At 50.6% G+C, this 26,025-nt stretch overlaps 1 protein-coding gene and 2 long non-coding RNA genes across 5 annotated transcripts; 2 read left to right on the top strand and 1 right to left on the bottom strand.

The window, feature by feature from the left end:
- The first annotated feature begins 17 nt into the window (after nucleotides 1–17).
- LOC147233131 (ADP-ribosylation factor-like protein 4C) lies at nucleotides 18–1,164 on the top strand. The gene has a single exon (XM_086147675.1). The coding sequence runs from the start codon at nucleotides 216–218 to the stop codon at nucleotides 906–908; it is 693 nt and encodes a 230-aa protein (XP_086003801.1). The 5' UTR covers nucleotides 18–215; the 3' UTR covers nucleotides 909–1,164.
- A 2,348-nt stretch (nucleotides 1,165–3,512) lies between these two features.
- Nucleotides 3,513–15,599, bottom strand: LOC147233130 (uncharacterized). The gene is made up of 4 exons (XR_015106213.1): nucleotides 15,489–15,599; nucleotides 8,080–8,218; nucleotides 4,367–4,480; nucleotides 3,513–3,859 (listed from the first exon to the last, which is right to left on the bottom strand). It is a non-coding gene; the product is annotated as an uncharacterized LOC147233130 (long non-coding RNA).
- LOC147233129 (uncharacterized) lies at nucleotides 14,359–16,749 on the top strand. 3 transcript variants are annotated; one of them, XR_015106211.1, is made up of 3 exons: nucleotides 14,359–15,207; nucleotides 15,542–15,988; nucleotides 16,491–16,749. It is a non-coding gene; the product is annotated as an uncharacterized LOC147233129 (long non-coding RNA). The 3 variants fall into 3 exon arrangements; XR_015106210.1 differs by having other exon boundaries at nucleotides 14,359–15,379; nucleotides 15,520–15,988; XR_015106212.1 differs by lacking the exon at nucleotides 14,359–15,207 and having other exon boundaries at nucleotides 15,523–15,642; nucleotides 15,886–15,988.
- The last annotated feature ends 9,276 nt before the right edge of the window (nucleotides 16,750–26,025 follow it).

Raw genomic sequence — 26,025 nt, 5'->3', positions numbered from 1 at the left:
TCCACCTTCTCCACCTCCTCCTCCTCCTCTTCACAACCGAGCAGAGCAGCTGCGGCGGCGGACGCACCGCGACGTGGATCTTCTTTTTGTCCCCACGCAAGGATTTCCGTGCAGGAGGATCTCGGAGGCTTCTTCTTCTTCATCTCCAGGAGGCTTGTTCCTCCTTCTTCTTCTCGGACGGAGGGGAGGAGGTGTGTTATTTTTCTTCCTCCTGGATGCGTGTGGAGAATACGAATGGATCCGGGCTTTTATTTTGTATTTTAATCCCCCACGTTGACACTTCCGGTGGAGAGCAGGGGCAGCTGGAGGGGAGGTGGCGGGGCGTCACCATGGGGAACGGCTTCTCCAACATCTCCGCCTTCCAGTCGCTCCACATCGTCATGCTGGGTCTGGACTCGGCCGGGAAGACCACGGTCCTCTACCGGCTGAAGTTCAACGAGTTCGTCAACACGGTGCCCACCATCGGCTTCAACACCGAGAAGATCCGGCTGAGCAACGGCACGGCCAAGGGCATCAGCTGCCACTTCTGGGACGTGGGCGGCCAGGAGAAGCTGCGTCCCCTGTGGAAGTCCTACAGCCGCTGCACCGACGGCATCATCTACGTGGTGGACTCGGTGGACGTGGACCGGCTGGAGGAGGCCAAGACGGAGCTTCACAAGGTCACCAAGTTCGCGGAGAACCAGGGCACGCCGCTGCTGGTCATCGCCAACAAGCAGGACCTGCCCAAGTCGCTGGCGGTGGCCGACATCGAGAAGCAGCTGGCCCTGCAGGAGCTGACGCCGGCCACCAGCTACCACGTGCAGCCCGCCTGCGCCATCATCGGCGAGGGGCTGCACGAAGGCATGGACAAGCTCTACGAGATGATCGTGAAGAGGAGGAAGTCCCTGAAGCAGAAGAAGAAGCGGTAGCCCGGCGCTTTCCAGGCGGACGTCGCTCGAAAAAAAAAAGGTCACCTCCGGGATGAACGGGTTCCTCACGTTCCTCGGGGAGGTGGAACCGATCGGACGTACAACAACCAAATAGTTTGAGAAACTTGAAGTGACTCTCCAGGAGAAGGAGCAGGCTCCTCCTCAGCTTCTGTCCACTCTTAAGCTGTTTGACTGAAGACTCTTTGCACTTTTTGCCACCTCCTGCGGTCCGTGTACTCAAAACGAGAAAACAAAAAAAAACGACCGTGGTATTTTTTTTTTTTTTTTTTTGGAGTATTAAAAGATTACAAAGAAACTTCTTCTGAGTCGGTGGTTTGTTTGACAGCTCTGGGGGGGGTCAAAGGTCAAGGGATCCGTGGGGTTTCCTATATTAATCTCCTGCGTGTGAAGGGGGCGTGGTCGCTCCGCCCGGCCGCCGCGCCGGCTCGTTTATGAAATTTATGGATCTGCATTGCGGCATGTTGGCGTTCCGCTGGGCGACGGGCGCTCCCCGGAGCTGGAACCCGCTCCCGGCAGGAAGGTCCACCTCCAACCTTCATGTTAGAACATCCAGAACGCCCCCAGAGACACTTCATCTAAACGTCTTTTCTGCCTTCTGGGATCACAGGAGTGAGAAATTCGGTCTGTGAGGGGTTTGTTTATGAATCTGTACTCAGTCGGTGTTCACCGGACTCAAAATCCAAACTTCTAAACCGTCTGTCATGACGTGAGGGTTTGATTTAGCGACAAAGTTAGCATACGATTCGGCGCGGCCGACGAATCGGGCCGAGAAACCACAGCCACTTCATTTGGATCCAGAAATATGGGCCAAAAATGGGAAATTCCTACATTGCGGAAATGTTTTAAGACTGGAAATAAATGTGATGAAATCGACAAAAGAGAGAAAAGGCACGAAACTGAAAAGATGAAGTGTTGGTTAAAATCCTTGCGTAGGAGAAGGTTTGTCCCAAACAGGGACATACAAGTATCTTCATAATAACCCTCCTGCCTCTGAGGTTCCTCCGTGTCTTTCGCCACTTCCTGTTTTAGATTGACGTGCGGTTCCTTGACCGGTGACGCACTTCCTGCCTGACACAATCGCCAACTCGACGTCGGGTTTCTCAGTTCCGCTTTTGTTTCAGCCCAAATTGTAACGCGTGAGACAAGATCCTCTTCGGTGACCTTTACGATAGCGGATGGTGGATCCATGCTAACGGCGCCGCTATGCTAAAGTGCACAGGTAGAAGGTAAACCTGACGTTTTTTCTTCCTTCCAAATCAGTAGGATTTGGAAGGAAGGGAAGGGGGCTAAAAAAAAACAGCTCCGTCATCCCGGGGGAATCCTCTGTCACCATGGCAACAGTTCAGGAAAACCAACCGGAGCGCGTGCCGACGCCTCGCCCGGCGGATCGGGAAGTTGAAACTCGCCTCGCCGTTTGTCCCGGTGGACGAGGTGTGAAGATAAAGATGGCGAGCGAGGTCATGTGACCCCGGGTCTTTGTCGGCGTCCCTCCTGCAATGGGGGCGGGGCTTCAGGGGGCAGGAAGTGGATGAAAACCTCGGGATTATTTACCGAAAGGGAAGCCGGTCACTTGATGTGGCGCTGCGACAGTCGCTCTTTAGGGAGTGGGCGGGGCTTCATCTTGCAGTATCCAATCAGGAGCCAGCGTGCGCCGACGTAACCAGGATGTAGCCCGGCCACGATACTGGTCGCGAAGCTTAAAAATGAGGTAGAGGATCGTACGCTGCGTTCAAGGTCCGCATGTACCTCAACACAGATGGCCGACGCCGACGTCTCTGATTGGCTGAGAAGAGGAAAAGAGCGTCCGCTTTCACTGACCTGAAGCGCCCGGCGGCGTTAGCATTTAGCAGGAAGGGGATGAGCCAGATTAGCCGTGGAGTCTCCAAGCAGCTATTGGGATGCGGATTTATTACAGGGTTATCCGCTAGCCGCTTAGCATATGGTAACAAACCGAACAGTAACGGTGGGGGCGGAGCCAATCAAAATACATTGGATTAGCACAGATGCTACACATCAACGGCGCTATCTTACCTAGCGCTGTGCGGAGAAGCTGCAGATACATTGTTCTAAATATACTGTACGTTTGCATTTGATCAATTATGTACACTGTTAGCATCCCGGTTGAGGGGGAGGAAGACGAGGAGCGACGGAGGCTCAGTCTCTCACACACACACACACACACACACACACACACACACACACACACACACACACACACACACACACACACACACACACATGTTTTTTGGCGGCGGGCTGATGAATGCGCCGCCGGTTTAGTCTGAGCGCGCAAGCATGCCTCTATATGGAGGCGAGGCCTCGGGGGGACGCGACGGGCTCCTCCAGCCAGCAGATACCCCTCCAGGGCCATCCATCTTGGCACCAGGCTGCACACACACACACACACACACACACACACACACACACACACACACACACACACCAGGGGAAGGATCATCCATTCCACCCCTGCTCGGTAAAGTGTGGATGAATTATGCATTTTATCAGATGACAAAAGAGGCCTGTCAGAAGGTGCATAATCAAGCGGGCGACTGGACGAGGACGCCGCCTTCACTGCACGTCCATCATCCGCGAAGCAAAAGAAGTGAAAGAGATAAAGGAGGACAAAGTAAAAGTCCGGGCGAGATGTTCCTGGAGGTGTTTCCGTGCCCTGGAAGGCCGCACTTGGCGGGATAGTCCGACTTTCTTGGACCAAGTTGCGTCTTGTGGTGGTGGTGACTTGATGACTCTGCGCTCCCAGTGGAAGCCTTTGGGAATGATGTTCCAGCAGGTACCTACACGTTCTCGCCCTCCAAGTTCACCCCAAGTGACTTCCTGTCACCTCTGGTGCGGGTCGGATCCAGGATTAGCTCCCCTTCAAGGCTAATCTGGACTTTGTGCTGAGGCCAGATGTATGTCCCAGGTGGCCCCTGGAAAAGAAGCATTCCCTTTCAAAACAGTGGAGGAGATGCCGGTGGACCGGAGTCTCTGGCTGTTCCAGCAAATGAGGAGCTGGACAGGAGATGTGCCTTGAATTACGAATAAATTACCATAGCTTTGAGGTGAGGGGCAGGGTCACCTGGAAGTCAATAGTTCTGGTGAGGTGGACCAGCAAGGAAAACCTCTTTCAGATGGAAACAAGGTCTTCTTGGCCTAGTTCCTCTTCCTTACAGGCGAAGGAGCCTCAGCCCACTCACCTTCTCACTGTTCTTCCCACTGTACAACATGTATGCTCCTGAGCATACATGTATGCCCCTGAGCATACATGTTACTCCTGAGCATACACGTATGCTCAGGAGTAACATGTTGTACCATCGCTGGCGATTCCATTTCACCCCAGCTCTGGTGGCATCTCCGCGTACAAGTGATGAAGAGAAACCCCCTGCCATGTGGTCTGGCTCCGCCCCTCGCCATTCACATCAAAAAAAAACATCTACCTGCTGAAGGGTCACGCCTGTACGACTCCAACTCCTGGCATCTTGTGGGACCTTCATTTGAGGTTGAGGTTGCCTCCATGTCGCGTGCGGTGTTGGGGGGTAGGGTTGGGGTTCCTGAAAGACATTAAAACAAGAGTCAATGCCGTGAAAAAGCGGCACGACACGAAAACCCCGATGAGTTTTCTTTCCTTGTTTCGCTTTCAGCGACTCCGCCTCTTCGGGGACATCAACCGATCAACCGGAGCCGACGGCAAAGCAGTCCATATCGCTCATTTCACACCGGCAAAAACTATTACCCTGTTAGTATGTTATTGAAAGAAAGGCGGCGGTTGAACCATTAAGAGCTTTTCGGACTTTTCAAAGATGTGAGAAGGTTTTTCGGGGTGGGGGGGCTGGTGGTTCCCCAGCTGTCATGTAGATACAGAATCCGAAGGGTCGGCGTCAGAGACGTTGAATGTTGCAGGTCGGGGATGCAAGAGGCGATATTTACAAACACACATATGAGGATGTGAACGGAATGATAGATGGAGCGTCTCTTTCATCTTGGAGAAAACCTCCGTTGTAAAAAACACACCTGCGAGAAGCGGCGGATCAAAGTTTTTAGAATAACAGGACCAGGTTCTCCAGAGCCGGAGTCATAAAGCCATTAAACTCGTAAACACACCGGGTGGTGCATGTGTGTGTGTGTGTGTGTGTGTGTGCGCACTCTGCGTGACCTGGTTGCCGTCAGCCTCGTGAGCTATTAGCGTTTCCACTTTGAAGAAGAGGATTCTGGATCCAAACCCTTGGGGTTCCGCGTGGAGAAGATGGTCTCGTTCCACCGGAGGTCCTCCTCGGGTTACTACACATTAAACACACCTTCGGATTCCCGCCGCTTCTTCACACCCGGACCTGAGTAAACATAGCCGGGCTAACGTTAGCATGCTAGCTCGCTGCGGGGCAAACATATCGGACACGTGTTACATCACCGCCCCTTCCCCCTACATCTAAATACCCTTTAAAGCTTATATTTGCTATATTTACAAAAAAAAAAAAAAAAAATATTATGAAATAAACTGCTTTTAATGTGTAATAATTTTTTCATAATTTTTTTTTACCTATTTATTTGATTGTTTTTATTTAATTAAATGTATTCATTGATTTTTAAATGTATTTATTTTTATTTCACAATTTGATGCTGCTACCCCACAGGCCTCCACAACTGCCCCTCGGGGACAAATATATATATTTTTCTTAATTCTGATTTATAAGCAGCGTAAATTAATCACTGGACGGGGAAGTCAAGGGTGGTGTTTCAAAAAAAAAAAAAAAAAACACAAGAAAAGCTTGGATTATCTTGAAAACCAGAGATATTAGTTCAGTGTTGTGGCTGTCAGGCTGAGAGGGGATTTGCTGGAAGCCTGCAGCCTGTTAGCCACTTTGTGTGTGTGTGTGTGTGTGTGTGTGTGTGTGTCGGGGAGGGGTATCCAGGGGTCAAAGGTCAAACCCGGCAGGACTCAGCTTGGGAGAGTAAACACAACTTTTAGTGCCTCCGTGAGTCACATAAAAAATAAAAAAAAACCACCTCCCCCCTTCCAGGAGGACAGTTGGACCTTCACCGCTAAATGTTTGGGCAGATATTTCTACAAGACGGAGGAAAGAGTAAACACGGCGCCGACTCCTTGGTGAGAAGACGGCCTGCAGGCTTGGGATCGACTTAATGAAGCACTGTGATGGAGGCAGGAGGGGGGAGAACCTTCTCATGGAGGTACTTGTTCTCCTGTTCTGATGGGAAGGAACCCAAATAGAGAGAATGTGTTTTTGTTTGTTGTGATTGAATTAACGGTCGGTTGCAAGGCTTGAGGTTCCTCGAGGTTCCATCGGGTGACAGGCGGTGGAACCAGATGGACTAAACAACTCGCAAGAACATATACAAACCTGATCTGCAGGTTCCTCATGGGTTCTCCAGCCTGGGTTCTCCTTGTTTTCTTCTCCACCGTGTTATCTTGATTAATGTGGGGTCCACATTCTCCTGCATGTTCTCTCCATATTCTCTTTGGTTCTCCATGTTCTGCGTCTTCCTCCCGAGAGGTGGACCGGCCTGAAGGTCCGAACCCTGATTCAATTCTCGCCATCTCAGGAAGTGTCTTCAAAAGTGGGAGGGGTTTGTCCTGCTGCTTGGACGGAGAAGGTCAGGACAGGGAGACAGATAGTCCAGGGAGACCTGGTTCGGTTCTTCCCTTCCATCAGGGTCCTGGATCTGGTCCTGGTTCATACAACCACAGAGGAACAGTCAAAGTGATGTTCCGCCTCCAATCTGCTTCTGTGTTTCTTCACGCTGGACCGTCAAGTCTGACGAGCTCCAGCTGGGGAGATCTAAATGAGCTCAGCTGGTCTGGGTCCTCTTCCTCCCTGCGAGGGGTCATTCGAGTTCACCTGACTTCCCTCTGTGAGGAGTTTCCATGTTCTCTTGGGTTCTCCACATGTTCTCCTGCCTGGGTGACCTGCTGTCACCAAGTTTTACTTTCACTTTCCGTATGTTTCAAAGGGAAGAAGATCAAGGAGGTTCTGGGGGCGGTCGAGTCACGGCGAGAAGGACTGGAAGGATCGGGTCAGAGGAAGAAGGTCCTAGAACCACCAAATCATTGTTTCGCTTAGTCTACATGTGCTACCCCAGGGGAGTTGGGGACCCAGAGGGGGTTTGGGTGGGAGGGTCAAAGGGGGCCACTGAGTTGTCCACCGCCAATTGTTTTGGCCTGAAAGCAGGGAGCGGCGTTCACATGGCAACCGGTCACATGGTAACCACCCAATTGTGGATGTAGGGGTGTCGGATTCCCTCCCCCGCCCCGGTTCCAAACCCTCCCTACCTTTGCATGTCCATACCCATGGGGGAACCACTTGTTTGGCCTCTTGTATTCAAAAGTGAAGTCAGGGTGGGGGGAGTCCACTAGCTTTCCTGACAGAGGCGACGCTTCGGTGTGTCTTCTCCTGTCCAGGAAGTCCAATGAAAGAAAATCTGACGACTTCCTGCGTCCTACGACCGCCGCGGTCTAATTCCTGGGTGGCTGCGCCGATCCTCCCCTGGGAGTTTAACTAAATAAATGCGGCTAATCCCCGCGAGCTAATTAACAAAACCGGATTGCAAAGTCAAATCAAAAGAAGGTTGGAAGGTTGTTTTAGGCTCCGCCCCCTTGGTTGCGGGGGGGGGGGCGCTAACGAGCTTCCTGTCATTGAGATGGGTTCGCTAAAACGTCCGGGATTTTATTGCCGCGGCAATGTATCAGCTTCGGTTGTAAATCTGTGCGACGGCATCTCAAACATGCACACACACACACCATGCATGTCAACACACACTCACACACACCGGAGGTGTGTAAGGAGGTTACACTCGGTCCACTTCGGCTGAATGGCCAAAAAGAGAAGCGTGTTGTGGAACTGGTTTTAACAGGGTACCAATGGAGAATGTAGAAGAACAACGGGAACTATGGTGAATGAGAAGGTGATTGGTTGGTTGCATCCATCTGTAGCCATGTGACCGACAGGATTTAAGCCCCGCCCCTCATGACTATGGATGCTGTGTAACAGGCAATGAATGAATGAATCTTAGCCTGCACCTTTATCACGACTTGTATGTTTTGTTCTTTCATAAGTCCTGCGTGACCAATCAGGAGTGCCGATCCTGCCGCCCTGAGAGTGTGTGTGTGTGTGTGTGTTGGAAATTGGGTTTTCTTAACCTTGAGCCGTGTAGGTCACGTTTCCTGGTGCTCCTGCTGGTGCTGGTTAACCCACCCTGCGGCCGCCGCCAGGCAAACACCACCTGCTGGGTCCTTGTCCAGCTCTGGCCGCCGCCTCCTCCACATCCTGGTGCTTTTCCTGAAAAGACAAGCCGTGGGTCACATTCCTGCGGTGCGCCTGGGCAGGCGTCCACCCCCCTTCCCAACTGGCCACGTCTCCGAACCCGCATCCTGACTCATCCTTGCGTCGGGGTTTACCGAAATAAACAGGAAGTACACACAACACAGATAAATGCTGTTATTTTGAGATAAATTGGCTTCTATTTCGCGAAAGGTTTTGTCGGTTTTAAGAAATTTGCATTCATACGAGTCAGTCGTCTGCATAGAAACTCGCTTTCTGGTCCAAAATTAAATAGAAACGAGTGCAATTTAGGAGCTTGTAAGTCGGTTCTCAGCTCGAGGTTGGGTAATTTGCTTTTTCCCCAGGTGGGAGGGCGTACGCCTACCTGAGATTCACGGATTGCGACACATTTCTGGTTTCCCGGCTCGCTGAATCACACCCTCCCACTCCCCAGGTAGCTAACCTAGCTGCCAGGACGGCGTTGGGTTACGCTCATCGACACTGCAGTTAGTGTGAACGGCGGTTTGGCGCACCTGTTCCAGGCGTTGGCGGGCGGTGACATGAAAACATCAGCTGATCGGTGTTGAAATCCCACTGCTAATGAAGTTCAGATATAATAGCGACCATTAGCATCCCTGCTAAATCTGGGTAAGCTGGCTTTGGGGGATTCGGCCCTCTTGGTTTCAGCGCTAAACCAATAGCAGCCCGGCCTTCTCACAGCTAACAGTCGGTCTTGCTAACATATGGGCCGCGGAAATATGACGAGGGGGCTAAAACCGTTAGCGTCCCCTAGGGAGAGTCTGCAGACACTCAGAGGCATGATGTCATTGGGAAGGCTGCTAACGTTCCATTGCTAGCATGATGTTGTAGCTTGCCCCGTCGCGGCGTCCTGTAGCCCAGCGCTAATGTCATCATTAGCGGCATCGTTAACCCTCGAGTGACTAACAAACCGTGTGTGTGGCGCCGTTTCTAACAGGACACCAGGAGCGACATCGGTGGTCGCGTGAGCGTAGACGCAAACAAAGACGTGGACTCGGGCTGTTTTTTGCGTAAATGCTAAAAACTTTCCTCCTCAATGGAGCCGTGATGAATAATGCACTCGGACCCTGATGGGAACGCCAGGCGCCATCAAGTAAGGGAAGAGCGTCAGTAATCCGCTGACAGTCATGAAAATAAAACAGGCGGTCACATGGCTGAGCCGCTGAGGATATTAACACTGTAATAACATGGTAATGACGATGTAATAACACAAGGAATCCGCAAGCGATGTAGAAACGCATTTTTCTATCCTTTGTGTCTGGACGAGCGCTCGGATCGCCAGAAGTTAATAATGCACTCTCATGAAATGTGGATGTCCGCCGTCGACCGGGCGCCATCGGCTAAATGGAAGAGCGGCTCAAGATGCGCCGTGGAGTTTAAAAGGCCCGGCGGCGACCCAAATGGATGAGAGCGGAGCTAAATATAATCTGGAGTGATGGGCGGGGGAGGCGGGGACGCTAACTCCTCACCACCTTTACGATCTGCGGCGTTTCTGCTCCCCCAGGGTTGGAGGAGGAGGAGGAAACACTCCATCAACGCTTGGTTCTCGCTGGAACTCGGGTGTAGCTTTGTTAAAATATCAACTGTTACAGCAGCCCTGCTGAACAAACAACCCCCGACTAAGAGCTCAGCACATTCGGCTATTGTATACAGGGGGGGGGAACAGGTGCAGCGACACGTCGTTGTTTTTCCTCCTAAAAAAAGAAAAGAGGCCCCCCGGCCTTGTTGTCGGCCCACAGGTAGGGCTTAGAAAGGCTTTGGCAGGACGGGGGTGGGTCGGGGTGAGAGGGGGCAGCAACATAAAGGGTCTGTTGTCCTTCCCGGCGGCGCGACTATTCAGGGAGTGGGATTGAGATAAGCTAGCGCCTCCTCGCTCGGGCGGAGGATGGTACAGGAGGAATGGCTGCGCCGCGGCTAACAACAATGCTAACACTGCTAGCAGCGAGGAGGCTAACAACAACAACAAGAAATGATATGAAGACGTGAAAACGCCGACTCGCGGCGTTGCGCGGTTGAACTTCCTCTGTTGCAACACACTTTCTGTGTGTGTGTGTGTGTGATGACATCACAGGAATTCCTTCTGCACATGTGCGGTGGGCGGGATGGCGGGAAGCGGTGACGCACGCTGAGTCACGTCACACGCAGCTTGCGAGGCGGTTCTTCTGGCCGGCAGACGTGTGGAGTTCAAGGTAGGAGAGGCGGGATCTTCAGAGCCTCACCGCTGCCCGACCTTCACATCTGCTGCGCTTCCTGGAAGCTCCGACCACGAAGCCTTCGCAGGAACGCGGCTCCTCTGAGCAGAACGCAGGAACCTCTTAGAGGGCTCTGAGCCAGAGGATGTTCCATCTTCCTGGTGGTATAATACTGACTGGAGAAGACACCAGACCACACTTCATCACAACCATGGGTTCTCCATGGTCTCCTGACTGGGTTCTCTCCAGGTTCTCCGTCCTCCTCCATCAGTCCAAAGATTGTAAGCCATGGAAGAGACTGATCCAGGTTGATGTTGCCCCTCTGCTGACCCAAACATGGCCGCTGTACCCAGAAACCAACTTTGTCTCCGCATGTGATCTTGTATTGACGTCCTCATCCACAGTCACCGCCAGATGGACACATCTGCTGGAGGTGGAGGTCATGACCCATGTTCCACACCCAGAGATGTGATGTTCTGGGAAATGATCTGTGCAGAAGCCGCCGACGTTCCATGAATAATGGAGGGAACCCTCCGGCTCGGCGGCTGATTCTGCTCCTCTTCATCAGCGTCCGTCTCTGCTCGGCGACCGCCATTGGCCGTTCGGCATTCCTCGTTTATTCATTTTTGAAAAGCCGATCAGTTCCGGGTCAATGATGTGATCGGTATTGATTAATGCATCCTCGGGGTGACACACTGTGGGGTCAACAGTCCAGAGCAGGACGGGTTCAAGCAGGTTGGAATGGGTGGAGAAAAGTGTCAGGGGTACGAGGAGATAGAAGAACATCGGCCAGAATGAAAGGAAAGGTGGAGGAGACGGTGGTGAGACCAACCATGGAATTGGAGGTCTAGAGGAAGACCAAAGAGAAGATTTATGGACGTAGTGGGAGAGGATACAGAGAATGGGATGAGAAAGATAAGATTGATTCGCATTGGAGGCCCCTGAGGGGAAAAGACCAAAGGAAAAGTAGAATTTGTCACGGGGGTGCAGGACATGTATGACTGAGACAAAGTGATGACTGAGATGGTTTGGACATGAACACTCCTCTGTTCATGTCCAAGTCATGGTGGACACCTAAGTAGAAGGTTGCTGAAAGAGAAGATTAGACATAGTGAGAGAGGATATGAAGCTAGTTGGTGTGAGAGAGGTGGATACACAGAACAGGGTTGATAGAAAAGGCTGAACTCCACTGTCAGGAACCATGTCATTCATTCATTTATTGATTATCTATCACACATAAACTGCAGTTACAGTCCTGGGAGGGGGGGCTATCCCAGCCGTGATTGGCCCAGAGTGGGTTCACTCTGGACCAATCACAGGGCTGCATATATAGACGAAGAACCATTCACCCTCTCATTGACACATCATTGTGACGTACCACTCACCCTTTCATCAGGACGTCATACGGACATACAACTATCTGGACTCCACCCCATTCATTCATTAATTCATCCATCAGGTGGTATTTTCCTGAAATACCTTGTCAATCAAGTAATAAAAGTACTTTAAGAGTACTTTCTGAACAGCAGTATTGGGATCTGATCTGCTTCCCACTGCAGTCTGGCATCTGGGATGACGCCGATTCCTAATCCTGGACTCGATGCCGGCGCCATCTTGGTTTGAGAAGAACAAACCAGCCGTCCCTTCTTGTGGCCTCCTGCTCCCAGATCTCCTGCAGGGAGCGAGTCCTTGGCGGACACGCCAGCTGTCATGTGATGTTTTGATTTGGGGGGTGGACGGCGCATTCCCGGCAGGCCGGGGACGATCTCAATCCCCGGCGTGCCTGGAATATCCCTCTCCTCCTATAGATAGATCCTCCAGGAGCTGGAGCTGCCTCCTTGAGGCTTCACTTCCCTGCAAATTTGGCTAATTCATTCCCAATATGGCGAGGTGGCGAGGAGGTATCGCTGCCTCGCAGCCAGAAGGTCCCTTGTTGGACTCCAACAAGGGGGGGGGGGGGGGACCTCTGTGTGGAAGCTTCATGTTCTCCACATGTTCCTCAGGGTTCCTTTCACAGTCCAAACACATGCAGGAGGTTCACTGGACACCATACATGTGTCCAGACATGTAATGTAATGAAAGGGTGAACCTTGTTTGGCTTTACGTAACCTGTGAAAGAGAAGGTGAACGGTTGTATGTCTCTGTTTGACAAATACCGTATTTTTTGCAACATAAGGCGCACTTAAAATCCTTAACTTAAAATTGTCCGTCAGCCTTATGGATGAGTTCCTGTTGTGCTTACTGACCTCCAACCAATTTTAGGTGGTACACTGCGCTCAAACATCCATCAAAATGTTTTGGTGCAACTTTGATAAGCGACCAAGTCGCGCCGCTTGATTGGTTGTCATACTAATTTCACCCATTGGGTCAATGGGTGAAATGGGTCAAATTGACCCTTAACATAATATGAGGGTTAAAGTGGTTCCTTGGTTGAATATGGGTTGCAAGGTCAGACAACGTTAGATAACTAATTATGTAGCACAGAATGTACTCTGTGTACATTCTGTGTACATTCAACAGAATATTACTGAGGACCCCCAAAATGGTAGCTGTTAAGAGACATGTTTACAAAGTGCACTTCAAACTCAAGGCTATCAGAAGGGAGAAGAGCAGCCATGAAAGAATTCAACATTAATGAAGAGGAGGAAGCAAGCAAATGATCTGTGCCTGGTAAAGAAGACCAAAGAGAGTTTCCGAGGGAACAAAGCGAGATGGCCACAGTTAGAGGACAAAGTTGAACAGTGGGTTGTTGATCAGAGAACAGCAAATACAAGAGTCTCGTCTCCATTCAACTCAAGGCAACAGTGATAGCACGTGACAGGAAGAGCCATGCAGGACAAGCAGCCTAGATTATGAATATATGAGCAAAAAAATTAATATTCTCAATCTGAATCTTTTTGCCCCGGAGTTTTTCCTCCGGTTCCAACCAGGAACCAGGTCAGGAGGCGCCACTGCTCTCAGATCTCGATCTGCTTCAGGTGTACGTGGGACAACCGATGAGCTGCCGGGTCGGTATGGCGGCCATGACGGTTAGTCCGAGGAAATGCGAGCAGGTCTGAAGCTTCTTCAAGGCTTCTTCAAGGAAGCACCTTCAAGGTTTTTGAGTCGGCTCCATTCTTCATGCAACCTGCTGCTACTGGACTGCGGTGGGAAGCTGGAGAACATGGTGAGAACCCGGTCAATTTACCTCCCGACTGTTGGAGGAAGATCTAGAGAGAAATCAGTAGGATATGGCGCATCTCCAACTCCAGGCTAGAGAACATGAGAGGAACTCCAGAGAATGTTCCGGGTAAACACCACCAACCTGGTGTTTAAACAAACAGACCGTCTCCTGGAATAGATTCAACCTCACGGAAAAAGTGAAAGTCGTTTATAAATAGAAGCCCCCCCGAGGAACCTCCTCCCACCCTGGGGTGGGGGCACGTCTCCACGTTTTGTTATGGAGCAGGATCTTCTGACTGTGGCGCCGGGCAGCTGCTTCACCCGATACGGAAAACTCCCCCACGGAGGTTTGGACCGAAGATGATTCTCCAGAAGGTCAATGTTCTGAAAAAAAGCAGCTGATCTGATGTGTTCAAGGGTAGGAGATTAGCCGGGAAGCTAGCTAGGAGTCGGTTCTGTCTGTTGCCAGTAGTCCTGATGGTCCTGTAACTGAAACGGATGCTGGCTGGAGGTCCATCTCCACGTGGAGGAGGGGCGCCCTCCTCTTTCGCGGCCCTGGATCTCCTCAGCATCACATAAGGAGCCTCCTGGTAATCCGAAGGTCCACGCTGTGCTTCCGAACCTTCTTCCCAACATCGCACCGGAGTTTAGGATTTACCGAGCAGCTCCATCAGAGACCGGAGGATTCATGCATTGCCATGGCAACACACGATTTTGACTCCCTGACCTCCTGACCGCCCAATCCCCCGACAACCAGACCACTTGACTACATCACCACCTAGCGACCTGACTATGCGACCAATTGAGTGACCACCTGAAGGCATGAGCACGTGGCCTCCTGACCACTGAACTACCTGTCCTTCTGAATATCTGACCCACTGTGAGGTGGGGAGGTTTGGGGTTTTTCAATTTCCTGCATACAACAACTGTACATTTGACCCGCTGGCGGTTGTTAAACAGACAACATTAATTTCTAAATCTGCATTTTTAGGGCGGATTCGTCTCATGGTGGCCGTGTTGAGTAAACAGGCCCTGAAGGCAGCGCGGCTCCGTCGGCGCAAAACAGCTGTGTGTGCAATAACAACACACCCCGGAGTCTGACGGGAGTCCGACACGGAGGCGTTCTGAGGATGTTCACCCACATGTGCCTGGAACCCCCTGCCGGGTTCTTCTGTTTTCCTTTTTCCTTTCGGCGAGGTCCCGCGAACAGACGGACAAACATACTAGCGCTCTAGATCACGGCTGCGCGGCGCTACTCGTCACGGGAGCCCCTGAAACCCCCTGCGAATGTAACCCAAACAAGAGTGCGGAGATTTGAGTAGCCCCGACTTTTGTCTGCCCGAGGAATAAAAAAGAAAAAAAGCGGAGGCGTGGAGGGATGGAAATAAACCGCTAGCTGAACGCAGCGGGTGACACAGATTCAACCGAAGCCCCAGTAACCCAAAACCGGCGCTGCTGCGGCGAGAAGCAAAAAAGAAGGAGGTCAAGAGGTTGATGGCAGAGAAAGAGCCTCAGCGGGACGGGGACGGAGGAGGAGGAAGGCGCGAGGGGGAATGAATCAACGGCGGCCATGTTTCCCGGGGGACGAGGGGCAGCTGGAGAGCCGGCGCCCGGGTATGCTTATCGGCATGTGGTAACTTATGAAAGGGCTGTGCCTCGAGGGGGGCAAGAACCGCGACGATTGGACGAGAGTGACCCTTCTCGAGCCCTGCACTATGAGCACTACTAGCAAGGAAGTGGAGAACCCGGAGAACCCCAAAGAACCCGATCTCAAATGCTTCTTCTGGTCCGTTTCGTTGCTGCGCCGGGCAGAACAAATCCCCTTCGATAAAGTCTGCCGAATGCCCTGGCTGCCGTAGCTTAGCTTAAATGAGTCACGTATGTCGGCGGCTAACCTCAACCTCCTTCCTCTTCTTCCTCTCTCAGACACGAAAACATTCCTCCACAGGTTTGCCTTTTAAACCCGGCGAGGAGCAGGCCGGCGTGCCCCTGCAGGTTCCCCTCCGAGCCTCTCCAGGTGTGCAAACAACTCCCCCTGGAATCTCACAGGTATGAGAGGGAAGGGAGGCGGAGCTTCGCGCCGTCGATGGGTTTCTGTTTACCCTTCTCGTTTTGGTTTCCTGGAACGAAGATCTCAGCTGTGAGTGAGGACACCTCCAGCGCTAGCCCGGATGGGGGTTGTTTAGACCACCTGGCAACCCTAGTGGCGGGGTTGGATGCGGCGTGCAGATACAAGCCCGCCGCCTCACTGATGGCCATGTTGTGATCTAATTACAGACCATGTGTTTCCAGGGAACGTACCTTCTCTGGGCTGGATGAAGATGGAGCCAGCGGTGCAGCTCAGGTTCTGGGATCTTTGGCCCCGGCAGGACCTGATTGGCTGTGACAGATGATGGTGAGCCTTCAGACCTCATCTTCTCCCCCAGGTTACTTCTGTGTTCCACCCATGTGGTCCATCTTCTTCTCACAGTCCAAAAAGATCTTGCATTGGTCACATGCCTGGGTTCTCTCTCTACATGTGTTCCTCACGTTCTCCAGTTTCCTTCCCAGGTTCATGTTCTGCAACCTAGCATCTTCCCATGTTCACAAGCATGGGGAGCATTCACAAGCATTTCTCTCTGTGTGGTTCCTCATGTGCTTACCTGGGTTCCCTCAACATCCATTATCTCCTGCCTGGGTTCCTTCCACATCCTTGTTCTCCTACGTGGGTTCTGCCAACGTTCTCCTACCTGGGTTCTGTCCACATTCTCCTGCCTGGGTTCCGTCCACGTTCTCCTGCCTGGGTTCCTTCCACATCCTCGTTCTCCTACGTGGGTTCTGCCAATGTTCTCCTGCCTGGGTTCTCTCCATATCCACGTTCTCCATGCCTGGGTTCCATCCACATCCATGTCCTCCAGCCTGGGTTCCCTCTACGTCCACGTTCTCCTGCCAGGCTCCACGTCCATGTTCTCTGTCTTCCACCCCACAGTCCAAAAGCAATCATCAGGTTGATTGAAGACTCAATAGCGGCTGTGAATGAGAGGATGAATGGTTGGATGATTGACAGCTGACCCGTCTGGATGAAGCTCCGCCCCCCTGTGTGCAGGAACTTAACGGAAAGAATCAATAAAATAGGTGAAAAAAAAATTATTTTCTAAAACAGCCTCTGATTGAACCGATAACGTTTCAGAGACCCCGCCCCCAATGCCCCCCCCCCCCCCCCCCCCACACACACACACACAAGAGGGGGCTCCCATTGTTTAGCATTGAGTCGGTGTTGTCAGGTTTCCCACACACACATCACAGCACAGGGGGGGGGTTGCAGCAGCTGTGTGTGTGTGAGTGTGTGTGGAACGGTAGGAGTTCCTTTTTTAACACCCCCTCCCCCCATCACCCCCTTTAACTGCTCTGCTCTCCGTAGCCATGGTTCCACATCCTTCTATGAACTGGGTTTTGTTTTGATTAGAACCGGGGGGGTTTAGTGGCAATAAATGGGGAGGGGGGCCCGCAAGCACATCCGCTTTAAGCCGGCTGACTTTTGTAAACACGTGCCTTACTTTCAGCCTCCAGATTAAAAAGGAAGTGTGTGTGTGTGTGTGTGTCCCCAAAATGGACCTTTGTCCAGAGGGTTGTCCCGCTGTTCTCTTAAAATACAACAAATCTTTAGTTGATTGACATGTTGATCACTGCTGCCAGATAAGACCGTTTTTGTTATTCATAAGTAATAAACAACACTAACAAACTATGTAACAGCACAGGCGGTGGGCGGGGGGTGGTGGGGGGTGGGGGTCAGTAACAGGTCACGGGGTGAAAAAAATCCAAACAAAAAGACATTTTACTGATTGGTTTTTGCACTAAATTGTAAAGATAACTGCCGCTATGCTGTATTCAAATTTAATATTCATATATTGCAGTTTTTTATGCTGTTAAATCTCCATCGTCCTTTCACTTCAGTACCGCAAGATTGTTAATATGCACTAAATTATTATTCTGTCAATCTCGTCAGCGTGGGAAAGTGAGAAACATCTCCGCTTCTCTGTTTGTCCAGCACATGTAGAGAAATGACAATAAAGCTGATTTTAATGGCTCGTCCAATCAGAAAGGAGGATCCCTTCATTGTTCTCACGCTATTCTACCCGACGACAACGACGCACGCCGTTGAAACGGATCCTTTTGCCCGCCAGGTTCCGGAAACTTCTCCCCCACATCTGATGTTTTCCACCCGCTGCTTGAACGCAACACGTGGAGGAGGTTCTTCTGGGAAGCAGGTCTCCCTCCGTGATGGCGATGAAGCTGCTCGCGGCCTCCCGGCTAATCTGGGATTCTCCCTCAGCCTCTCCTGTCCATCAAATCTTTGTCCACAGTGGACCCCCTCCTCCTCCTCCATCTCCACCCAGACACGTCGGCCTCCCCCGAGCCTCGGCGCTGTGATCCAATCTCTCCCTGCCTGGCATGCAGACAGCGTTGCCAGGCAACCACGTCTGGTCACCCCGACAGCTTTCCTAATCCAGCGGGCGATGCAGACGCCGCCGCCGCCCTCCACGCATGTGAGATTTAAATCTGCATCGCCGCCGCAGATATCCAATTGGAAATGCACTTCTATTAATATTTATCTCCCTGCAGGAGTGTGTGTGTGTGTGTGTGTGTGTGTGTGTGTGTGAGGCGGACACCCAGCCTAGGCGGATGCGGTCAGCGTGCAGTGGTGGGAAGGGATGTGCAATCTGTACTGTCCCGTATTTTGCGGATCTTAAGGTGCAATATCAATGAACGGGTCTATTTTCATATATAAGGCGCACTGCATTATAAGGCGCATGATAAAACATACGGGAAAAAAAGCCAAACAAAACAGTTTGGTCGAACTTCATTCATCACACTTTGTTCCCTCGGAAAGTTTGGTCTTCCTTACTTGGCGCACTTCAGCGCTGTTGACAGATTTGCATCTGTCAACATCTGTCAGAATGTTCTAGTATTGTACCGCATAAAACTGGCTGGAGGTCGGCAAGCACAACAAGAGTTCATACATAAGGCACATGGTCCACTTTAGAGTGAATGTAAGGGTTTTGAGCGCCCCTTAAAGTGCAAAAACGGCAGTAAACATGGGGAGTGCGGGATTGTGCTGGAAAAAAAAAAAAAAAAAAAAACCTGGTTGTGGAGGGAGGGGGGTGTCCAACTGCCAATCAAATCCCGCTGATGAATCTAGCCCTGCCTCTTTTTTGGGAACAACTGCAGGCTTTTACCCCAATAAGTGACATGGAGCACGATGGGGCCGCGAAGTCGGACGACAAATAACGTATCTGCCTTTTTTTTCCATCCTCCTCCCACGGTCCACAAACGATGGGCAGGGTGGATGAGAGGGAGGATGATTGGACGTCTCTGTGATTGACAGCCGACCTGTCCAGGTTAAGTCCCGCCCCCAGTCTCAACTGCGATTGGTCCCCAGCAACTGTGTGCAGTGGTGCAATGAACCCGAGGAGATAGCCCCTCCACTTTCTAGAGGTTTCCTGTAACCGGAGACCAGCTGATGACGGTATTGATTACCGATCGGAACGTGACCCCTGAAGAGGATATGATGTAATTTCCTCGGCTGGGGAGGGGTCAGGGGTCACACGAGAACAGGCTCAGATCAGATCACATTATCCTGCCACCAGTGGTCCCTCAGGGTTCCTAACTGATGACAATCTATGAATCTATGGGGGTGAGGATATCACGTCAGACGTTCCGGTCTGATCAGGTTTCCAGCAAATACAGGTTCTTTCCGGACCTTCCGAGCAGGAACATCACCGGGGATGTTTCAAACACCTTTCCATGCAGGTCTGAGGAGAACTTGTGTGTGAAACATGCATTAAGCCAACACTACCTGAGTCTTCTCAGGTTTCTCCAGCCTGCTCTGCTCTCGTTCCCGGGTTCTGTCCTCCTCCCACTGTCTGAACACAGCACTTAGAAGACTGTCATTACAGCGAGCAGGTTCTAAACTGGTGTTCTCCTCCAGGTTCTCCATCCCGTTGGCAGGTTGACTGAAAGCTAAATGGCTTGCAGGTGTGATTGATGCGTCTGTAGATGGACAGCCGACCCATCGTAGGTTAAGCCCCGCCTCTCGGCCCATATCTCAGCTATGATTGGTGGTCTTAGTCATGTGACCTCCTCCATCCTCTCACTCAGACCCGCCCCCTCCTTGTCTCCAGGCATGGATGAACTTGAAATCCTGTTTTTTTTTTCAACCCTTAACCCGATTTGACCCTACATGGTTCTTCACATCCACGCCCTCAATGGACATGACGGCTGTCAGTCAATCACAGAGGGACGATAAGTTTGATGGTAACGATGGTGGAGATGATGTAGATGATGATGATCATGAAGGTGATGGTCAAGTTGATGGCATTTCTTCTTCTCTACATCTTTCTGAATGATGGTAACGATGGTGAAGATGATGTAGACGTTGCTGATGAAGATGACCATCTGACCCTTTGGATGTTGTATTGCCATGACGACGACCCCTTAGCATCCCGTCCAACTCTAAAAGGATCAGACACGGAAGGTGATCACGTGCTCCTTCCTCTTCTGACCGACTCCAGCGCTACAATAACCGCCCACCTCTTCTTCCTGAAGACCCCCCTCCATCCCGCCCCACAAGTCTGGCACGGTTGGCTTCCAGGCGCCACGGCTGTCAAAGCTAATTGGATTATTTTGTATTTTGGAAGGAGCAGGAGAAGTTCAAAGAAGGAGGTGGGCGTTCAAAGAGGCCGGCCAGGAGGTGTGGAAATTGAAACAGACTTTGGCTCCCAGGTTCGAGGAACGGGGTGCGGGGGGGGGGGGGGAGGGGGGGGGGGGGGTGCAGGGGGTCAAGAGGTCACAGGACCCCCCACTCCTCCTCTCCCCCCGAGTCAGAAACACAGCGGGTTTTGCGGCGCGCCGGCCAGCCAATCGGCGGAGCCGCTCGGTGGCGTGTCACGGATTGAGCCGTCCAGTCCCCTCTCGAGGGCGCCGCTTGTTGCCGGGGTCGCCGGCGCCCTGCAGGGGCGCGGGTGGAAGTGGAGCAGAAAATGTTGACGGAGTTTGGATGGGCTGGTGTGTGTGTGTGTGTGTGTGTGTGTGTGTGTGGGGGGTCACCTGAGAACACACACATGGATGGGAAACATCTCCCCCTTTTTTGATCTGAAACATCCTTTTTCAGGTACAAGCGGCAAAACAACCCACTTTATAATATTATTAATGGCAGAATAATAATAAGAATAAACTCATCAATCATGAACTTTGAAGGTGAAAACTGTGTTATGGCTGTTAGTCGAATTTACATTAGAATTAGTGTGTGTGAGCCTTTTTGTTTGTGTGCCCGGGCCTCACACCCCACCGACATTCCTGGAAGAAGAGCGAATCCACCGTGGAATAAATGATTAACTTTTTCAGCTAAAACAGAAAGATAAGGGACAAAGAGAGACCTTTGCAGTACCTGAGGAGGCCCAAGTATGAAGAGTACTCGTAGCGAGAAGCTCCACCAGGAACGACGGCAGGAGTCTCGCCGTTCTCCTGCAGGAGAAAACAATACCGTCCTTTACTTGTCATTTAAGGGAATGGTTCATATCCAGGAAATAGACAGGGCCCTTGTAATACCATCAGAAATGAACAGTTTGTGTGTGTGTGTGTGTGTGTGTGTGTGTGTGTGTGTGTGTCTGGAAATAATCCCCCCGGAGGCCGACGTTATATTTAACCAGATTGAAACATCAGATTAGGAGGAAAAAAAGAACACCCTTTAGTTTAATGTAAAAAACGCAAACAATCCACAAGCTTTTTCACAGTGTACTGTATTTACACACACATACACGTATGCATACACACATTTTGCCGCACATGAACAGGTTGCATAGCTTTCTGCTGTGTGTGAAGTGACGACATCCCGCCATTAGATGGTAGGTTATCCACATCAATGCCATTTTCAACATGTGGAATTGAGAAATAAAAATGATCCCTAAATGTCCGGGAGGAGAAAAGTAGATCGGACAGAAGGCTGTCTCAAAAAAAAAAATTTGGGATTTGAATGAGTAATAAATGAAGAAGTAGTAATATTTACACTGATAGTGCTACATGTGGCACCTCTGCTCTCTAACATCATTATTACGGTTGTTAGAGGCTCCCCAGACACGAAGGACGCCGTCCCCTCCTTCTACAGGACGGCTGAAGTATCTTCTGTGGTGCTTCTACTTGGTTCCATGTGGAAACACTATGTTCTGGCGTTCCTGCGACTCAGCGGGGTTTTCTGGATAATTGTGCCGCCCCGCTGTCTTGGAGCACAGCCGGCTTCAAAGGCCCGCCGACGGGGCAACGGGGAAACCTCTGTCTCATTGACTGGCAGAGCGGGAACACGTGGCGTTGCCATGGTTACAGCGTAGACCTGTTCCCCCGTCGCAGGGAGTTGGACGGAGTCGCGTCAGGAGATCGAGTCCGGCCCGCTGAGCCCAACAAGTTCAGCAACCACCAACACTAGGGAGGCTCTTTCTGCCTTGTCCTGACCAGTGTGTGTGTGTGTGTGTGTGTGTGTGCAGATGCACGTGACGTGGGAAGTGTGTCACCGTTGATCACGGTGTGTGGACACAAACACACACACACACATCTCCCCTCACATCCTGTCAGCACTTTCTTGTGAGCTCAGAAGGTGAAACCAGGACTGGCAAGGGACTGTTTTATTCATGTCATGGCGTCCCAGCAGACAGGCTGCGGTACAGCACACACACGCACACACACACACACACACACACACACACAAGTTGCTGACCTTGACACTTTTCAATGTCACTCGATGATGCGGACGCAATGGCAAGAGACGGATTACCCCCATCCCCCCGGCGATGGCTGTCCTTCGGCGACCTGAGAAGGACAAGGTACGTTAATCCCATCTGTTTCCGCCGAACGCGTCGCTCGTAACAAATAACGTGGACGAAAACGTCCGTGATGCTTTTACTTTGAAAGGCGGGGCGCACGGCCCTGAGGCGGAGGAATGCGGCCCTGCAGCTCCGGACACGTCGGGGATCTGGAGGTGGGTAGCGCTGCACACACCGATGGCGGCAGAGCTGCCACGCAAGGCGCTCACCAAAGACGACACTTTGGCTCGCAGACAAGATGAACCGCCGAACTTCCGATTGGAAGGTACATTGCCATTGACGGTTTTCCTATGATTTACACGTGCACACGCAGGTCTGTGCACTGATTGCCAACAAAAACAGATGTTACCTTTTGTTTTGTTTGGCTTCACACCCTGGCTCTGCCACGTCATGCTGGAAAAGTGTGTTATCAATCATCCGCCATAAAAGTTTACGGCAAGAGCTGCAGTTACCTTCTCTGCCTCTCAGCGTAGAAGGTCCCTGGTGGAGATCTTCCTGCAGTCCCAAAACATCCAAGAGGTTCACTGGAGACCCTACATTGTCAAGAGCATCAATGAGAGGGCGAATGGTTGAGATGTTCAAGACCCAGCTGGCTTCTTGACCTACTGGAGTGGCCTGGGTGAGCAGATTCAAGGAGGCCAGCAGGAACGTTCACCCTTGACACTGGTGGAACTCACAGGCGTGAAGGCAGTGTAATAATTTATTCTATGAATCCGTATTTACAGGTGCGACTCCAAAAATGGGTTCAATACTTGGTCAGTCATTTCAGAAAGTGAACCCCATGCATTCCAGATTCATTAGACAGAGTGAAATATTTCCAGCTGTAATTACTTGAAATCCGTGTCTTGGGAAATTAAAACATTTCTTAAGATCATTCTGAAAGGTATGTTTATTTCTGTGCACTTTATAATTGGCCTCCTTTACCATGAATCACTGCATCAAGGCGGCACGGCGTGGAGGCCATCAGGCTGCGGCACTGCTCTGTCATCTGCACTTCCTCTTGATGATACCCCGCAGTTTCTCCACGGGGTTCGGGTCGGGTCAGGTCAGCGTGCTGGACGATCAAGCGCCGACAGTTGCCAAGTCCTGCTTATAATGAACAACATCTCCATGAAGCCAGTCAGCAAAGGGAAGCATGAAGTGCTCTAAAATTCCCTGGCGATGTGCTACATGGACATGGCAGCCCAGAGCGTCGCTGAGCCTCTCCAGCCGTCCTCCAGACCCTGGGACCTTGATTTCCAAAGGAGAAGAGGACTTTGGACACTGACATCCCTCTGAAGGGAACAGTTATCCCTTCTGCTGGTGCACCTTTTCCCTCCAACCGTCTCTGAACATGCTTGGATACAAAACTTCTTTACCAATGTGGCCTGGAAGGCGCTAATGGCTATCTTCTGGACATCTGGCAAGTTTCCTCCATGATTGTAGTTCTCTGACCCACAGAGACCTTTTTAAAGGCTCAGGAAACCTTTGCAGGTGTTTTGAGTTCATTAGCTGTTCAGGATACCACAACACTGTGTTCTAATTTTTGGTTTTCATTATCCCCAAGCCACGGTAATCGGAATTTCAAGAAATAAACGCGTGAAATATATCACTGTGCGTTTCGCTTTTTGAAATAAGAGCCAAAAAAATTACCTTTTTCATGATCTAATCTAATTATTTGACACACAGACATAGAACCATTCACTAGTCATATAGAGACATGCAGGGCAGTGCAGGATAATGGATGAATTAGTATTTATTAGTGAGTTAAAAAGTAGAAAAATGTAAGTTGACTTTCCTCATTCCATGTATATTTGCATCCTGGCTGCACCATTACCTGCTCTGTAGCGCCCCCTGCTGGCGGGACCGATGCATTTCTCAAGAGCAGCAGAACACAAACAACAACGGCAAGTATGGAGGTGCCTTTTTTTACAGCGACACTCTGGATTTTCATCCCTGAAACCAAGAGAAACAACAATGAATGAAAATTGTTTTGAGCATAAAAATAAAACTTTAATCAATTAATTAACTTAACTTTAAAGAAATTTAGCATGGGAGGGGATGAACAAAAACAAGGCTCAAAGGAGAATCTGTGGAAGAAACAAACAGTGAAGAGAAACTATGAGAACAATGTTGAAGCTAGCAGGAAAGAAGTTAGCCCCGACCTGCAGGCCATATATAACGAGTCTTGTACTCGGGTCGCATGTTAAAAGCGAAATGAGTGAATTTCGACTCTCCTTTCGTACTGGAGACTCCGGGGAGCTATAGGTGAGCTGCGGGCCATCAAGCGACACTGAAGAATGGGACACGGCAGCAAAGGAGGCGCTCATTCAGGCGCTGGAGATCCAAGAGGCCTTGCAGGCTAGGCTAACTGAGCTAGAAGCACTCTCTTGTGGAATAAACTCCGTAGATACAGAGTCATCATTACGATCACTATCAGTGATAGTATCACTGTCATCACTGTCAATATAAGTCTTGGAAACACCAGGAACATCTCAACAGTCAGTCCTATTATCTCCTTATTGTTCCCAAGTTCTCCCCCGTCGGTGTACGCTAGCCGCCCGTCTCCGACCAGGCGTCTCCCAAGTCCAGAGAGCTACGTTTCAAGACTCCCGTGATCCCTACCGTTCCCAGAACTCCATGTCTGACCTCGCGAAATTCTACGTCTTCCCTTGCAAGTTGTAAATAATTAATACTTCATTAATACCTTGTGAGGAAATTCGTTCTCTGCAATGAACCGTCCACCGGCGCCAGGGGAGCAGTTAGGGGTTCGGTGTCTTGTTCAACACTAGGAGGGGAATCCGGGAATCCAACCAGGTTATGTTCAGTTCTAAAGACCTCCCCTAAAAGACAACCTGGATTCGGCACAGTCATCGGGATCGGGGATTCAACAAGAATGTGAAACATTTACAAAATAATGATAATGTAGAGGTGTCTCATCATACAGTAAAGGCAGTGAAATGATTGCCCTCGCAGCTTTTTGGACAGAGGAAAAACAGAGAAGATTTGTTAAATTAAGAGAAGAAATGAAGTCCATAGAAATTAAACATGCGGAGCAAAGAGATCCTCAGATATCAACTAGAAATCTGATGATATATATGAACGGTGTATGTGATGGGGACAGTGGAGAAACAAATTAAAGTTATCATTTATCAACATATGTTATCAACCAGCTGTGGCAGATATTATAACAAGAGACTTTTCCAAGTTCACTAGATCTACCATCTGTTGGAGAAAGAGATAGCGGCCCTGGTACAACGGACATTATGATTAGAGGAGAATATAAGACTTGTATGTTTGCAGATTATGTTCTGCTTTTAATTACAAGGTCAGACTCAAGCATCCCTAAATTGGTGTCCCTGTTAAAATATATAATTCGTGCTCTGGACGTAAACTAAAAGTTGAAAAGACACAAATCCTCAGATATCACTATACTGATAGAGGGAGAAAGAGCTTTGCCAGGCTTACGGGATTATTATTATTATGCTGCACCCTATGTTTACTGGCGCATTCCTGATGATGAATCTGAATGGAAATTACAAAGATAATTCCAATAAAACCCAGGACACGTGTCAAACTCAAGGCCCGCGGGCCAAATGTG

The sequence above is a fragment of the Fistularia commersonii genome, chromosome 6 (genome assembly GCF_037954325.1).
Source record: "Fistularia commersonii isolate RoL2024-O1a breed Wild chromosome 6, RoL_Fcom_v1.0, whole genome shotgun sequence".
Taxonomy (NCBI): Eukaryota; Metazoa; Chordata; class Actinopteri; order Syngnathiformes; family Fistulariidae; genus Fistularia; species Fistularia commersonii.
The sequence above is the reverse complement of the archived record's forward strand: the minus strand, read 5'-3'. Positions and strand labels throughout refer to the sequence as shown.

Bases quoted from the DNA above. Each gene is read 5' to 3' on its own strand.
- LOC147233131 (XM_086147675.1), top strand. From the start codon at position 216: ATGCGTGTGGAGAATACGAATGGATCCGGGCTTTTATTTTGTATTTTA.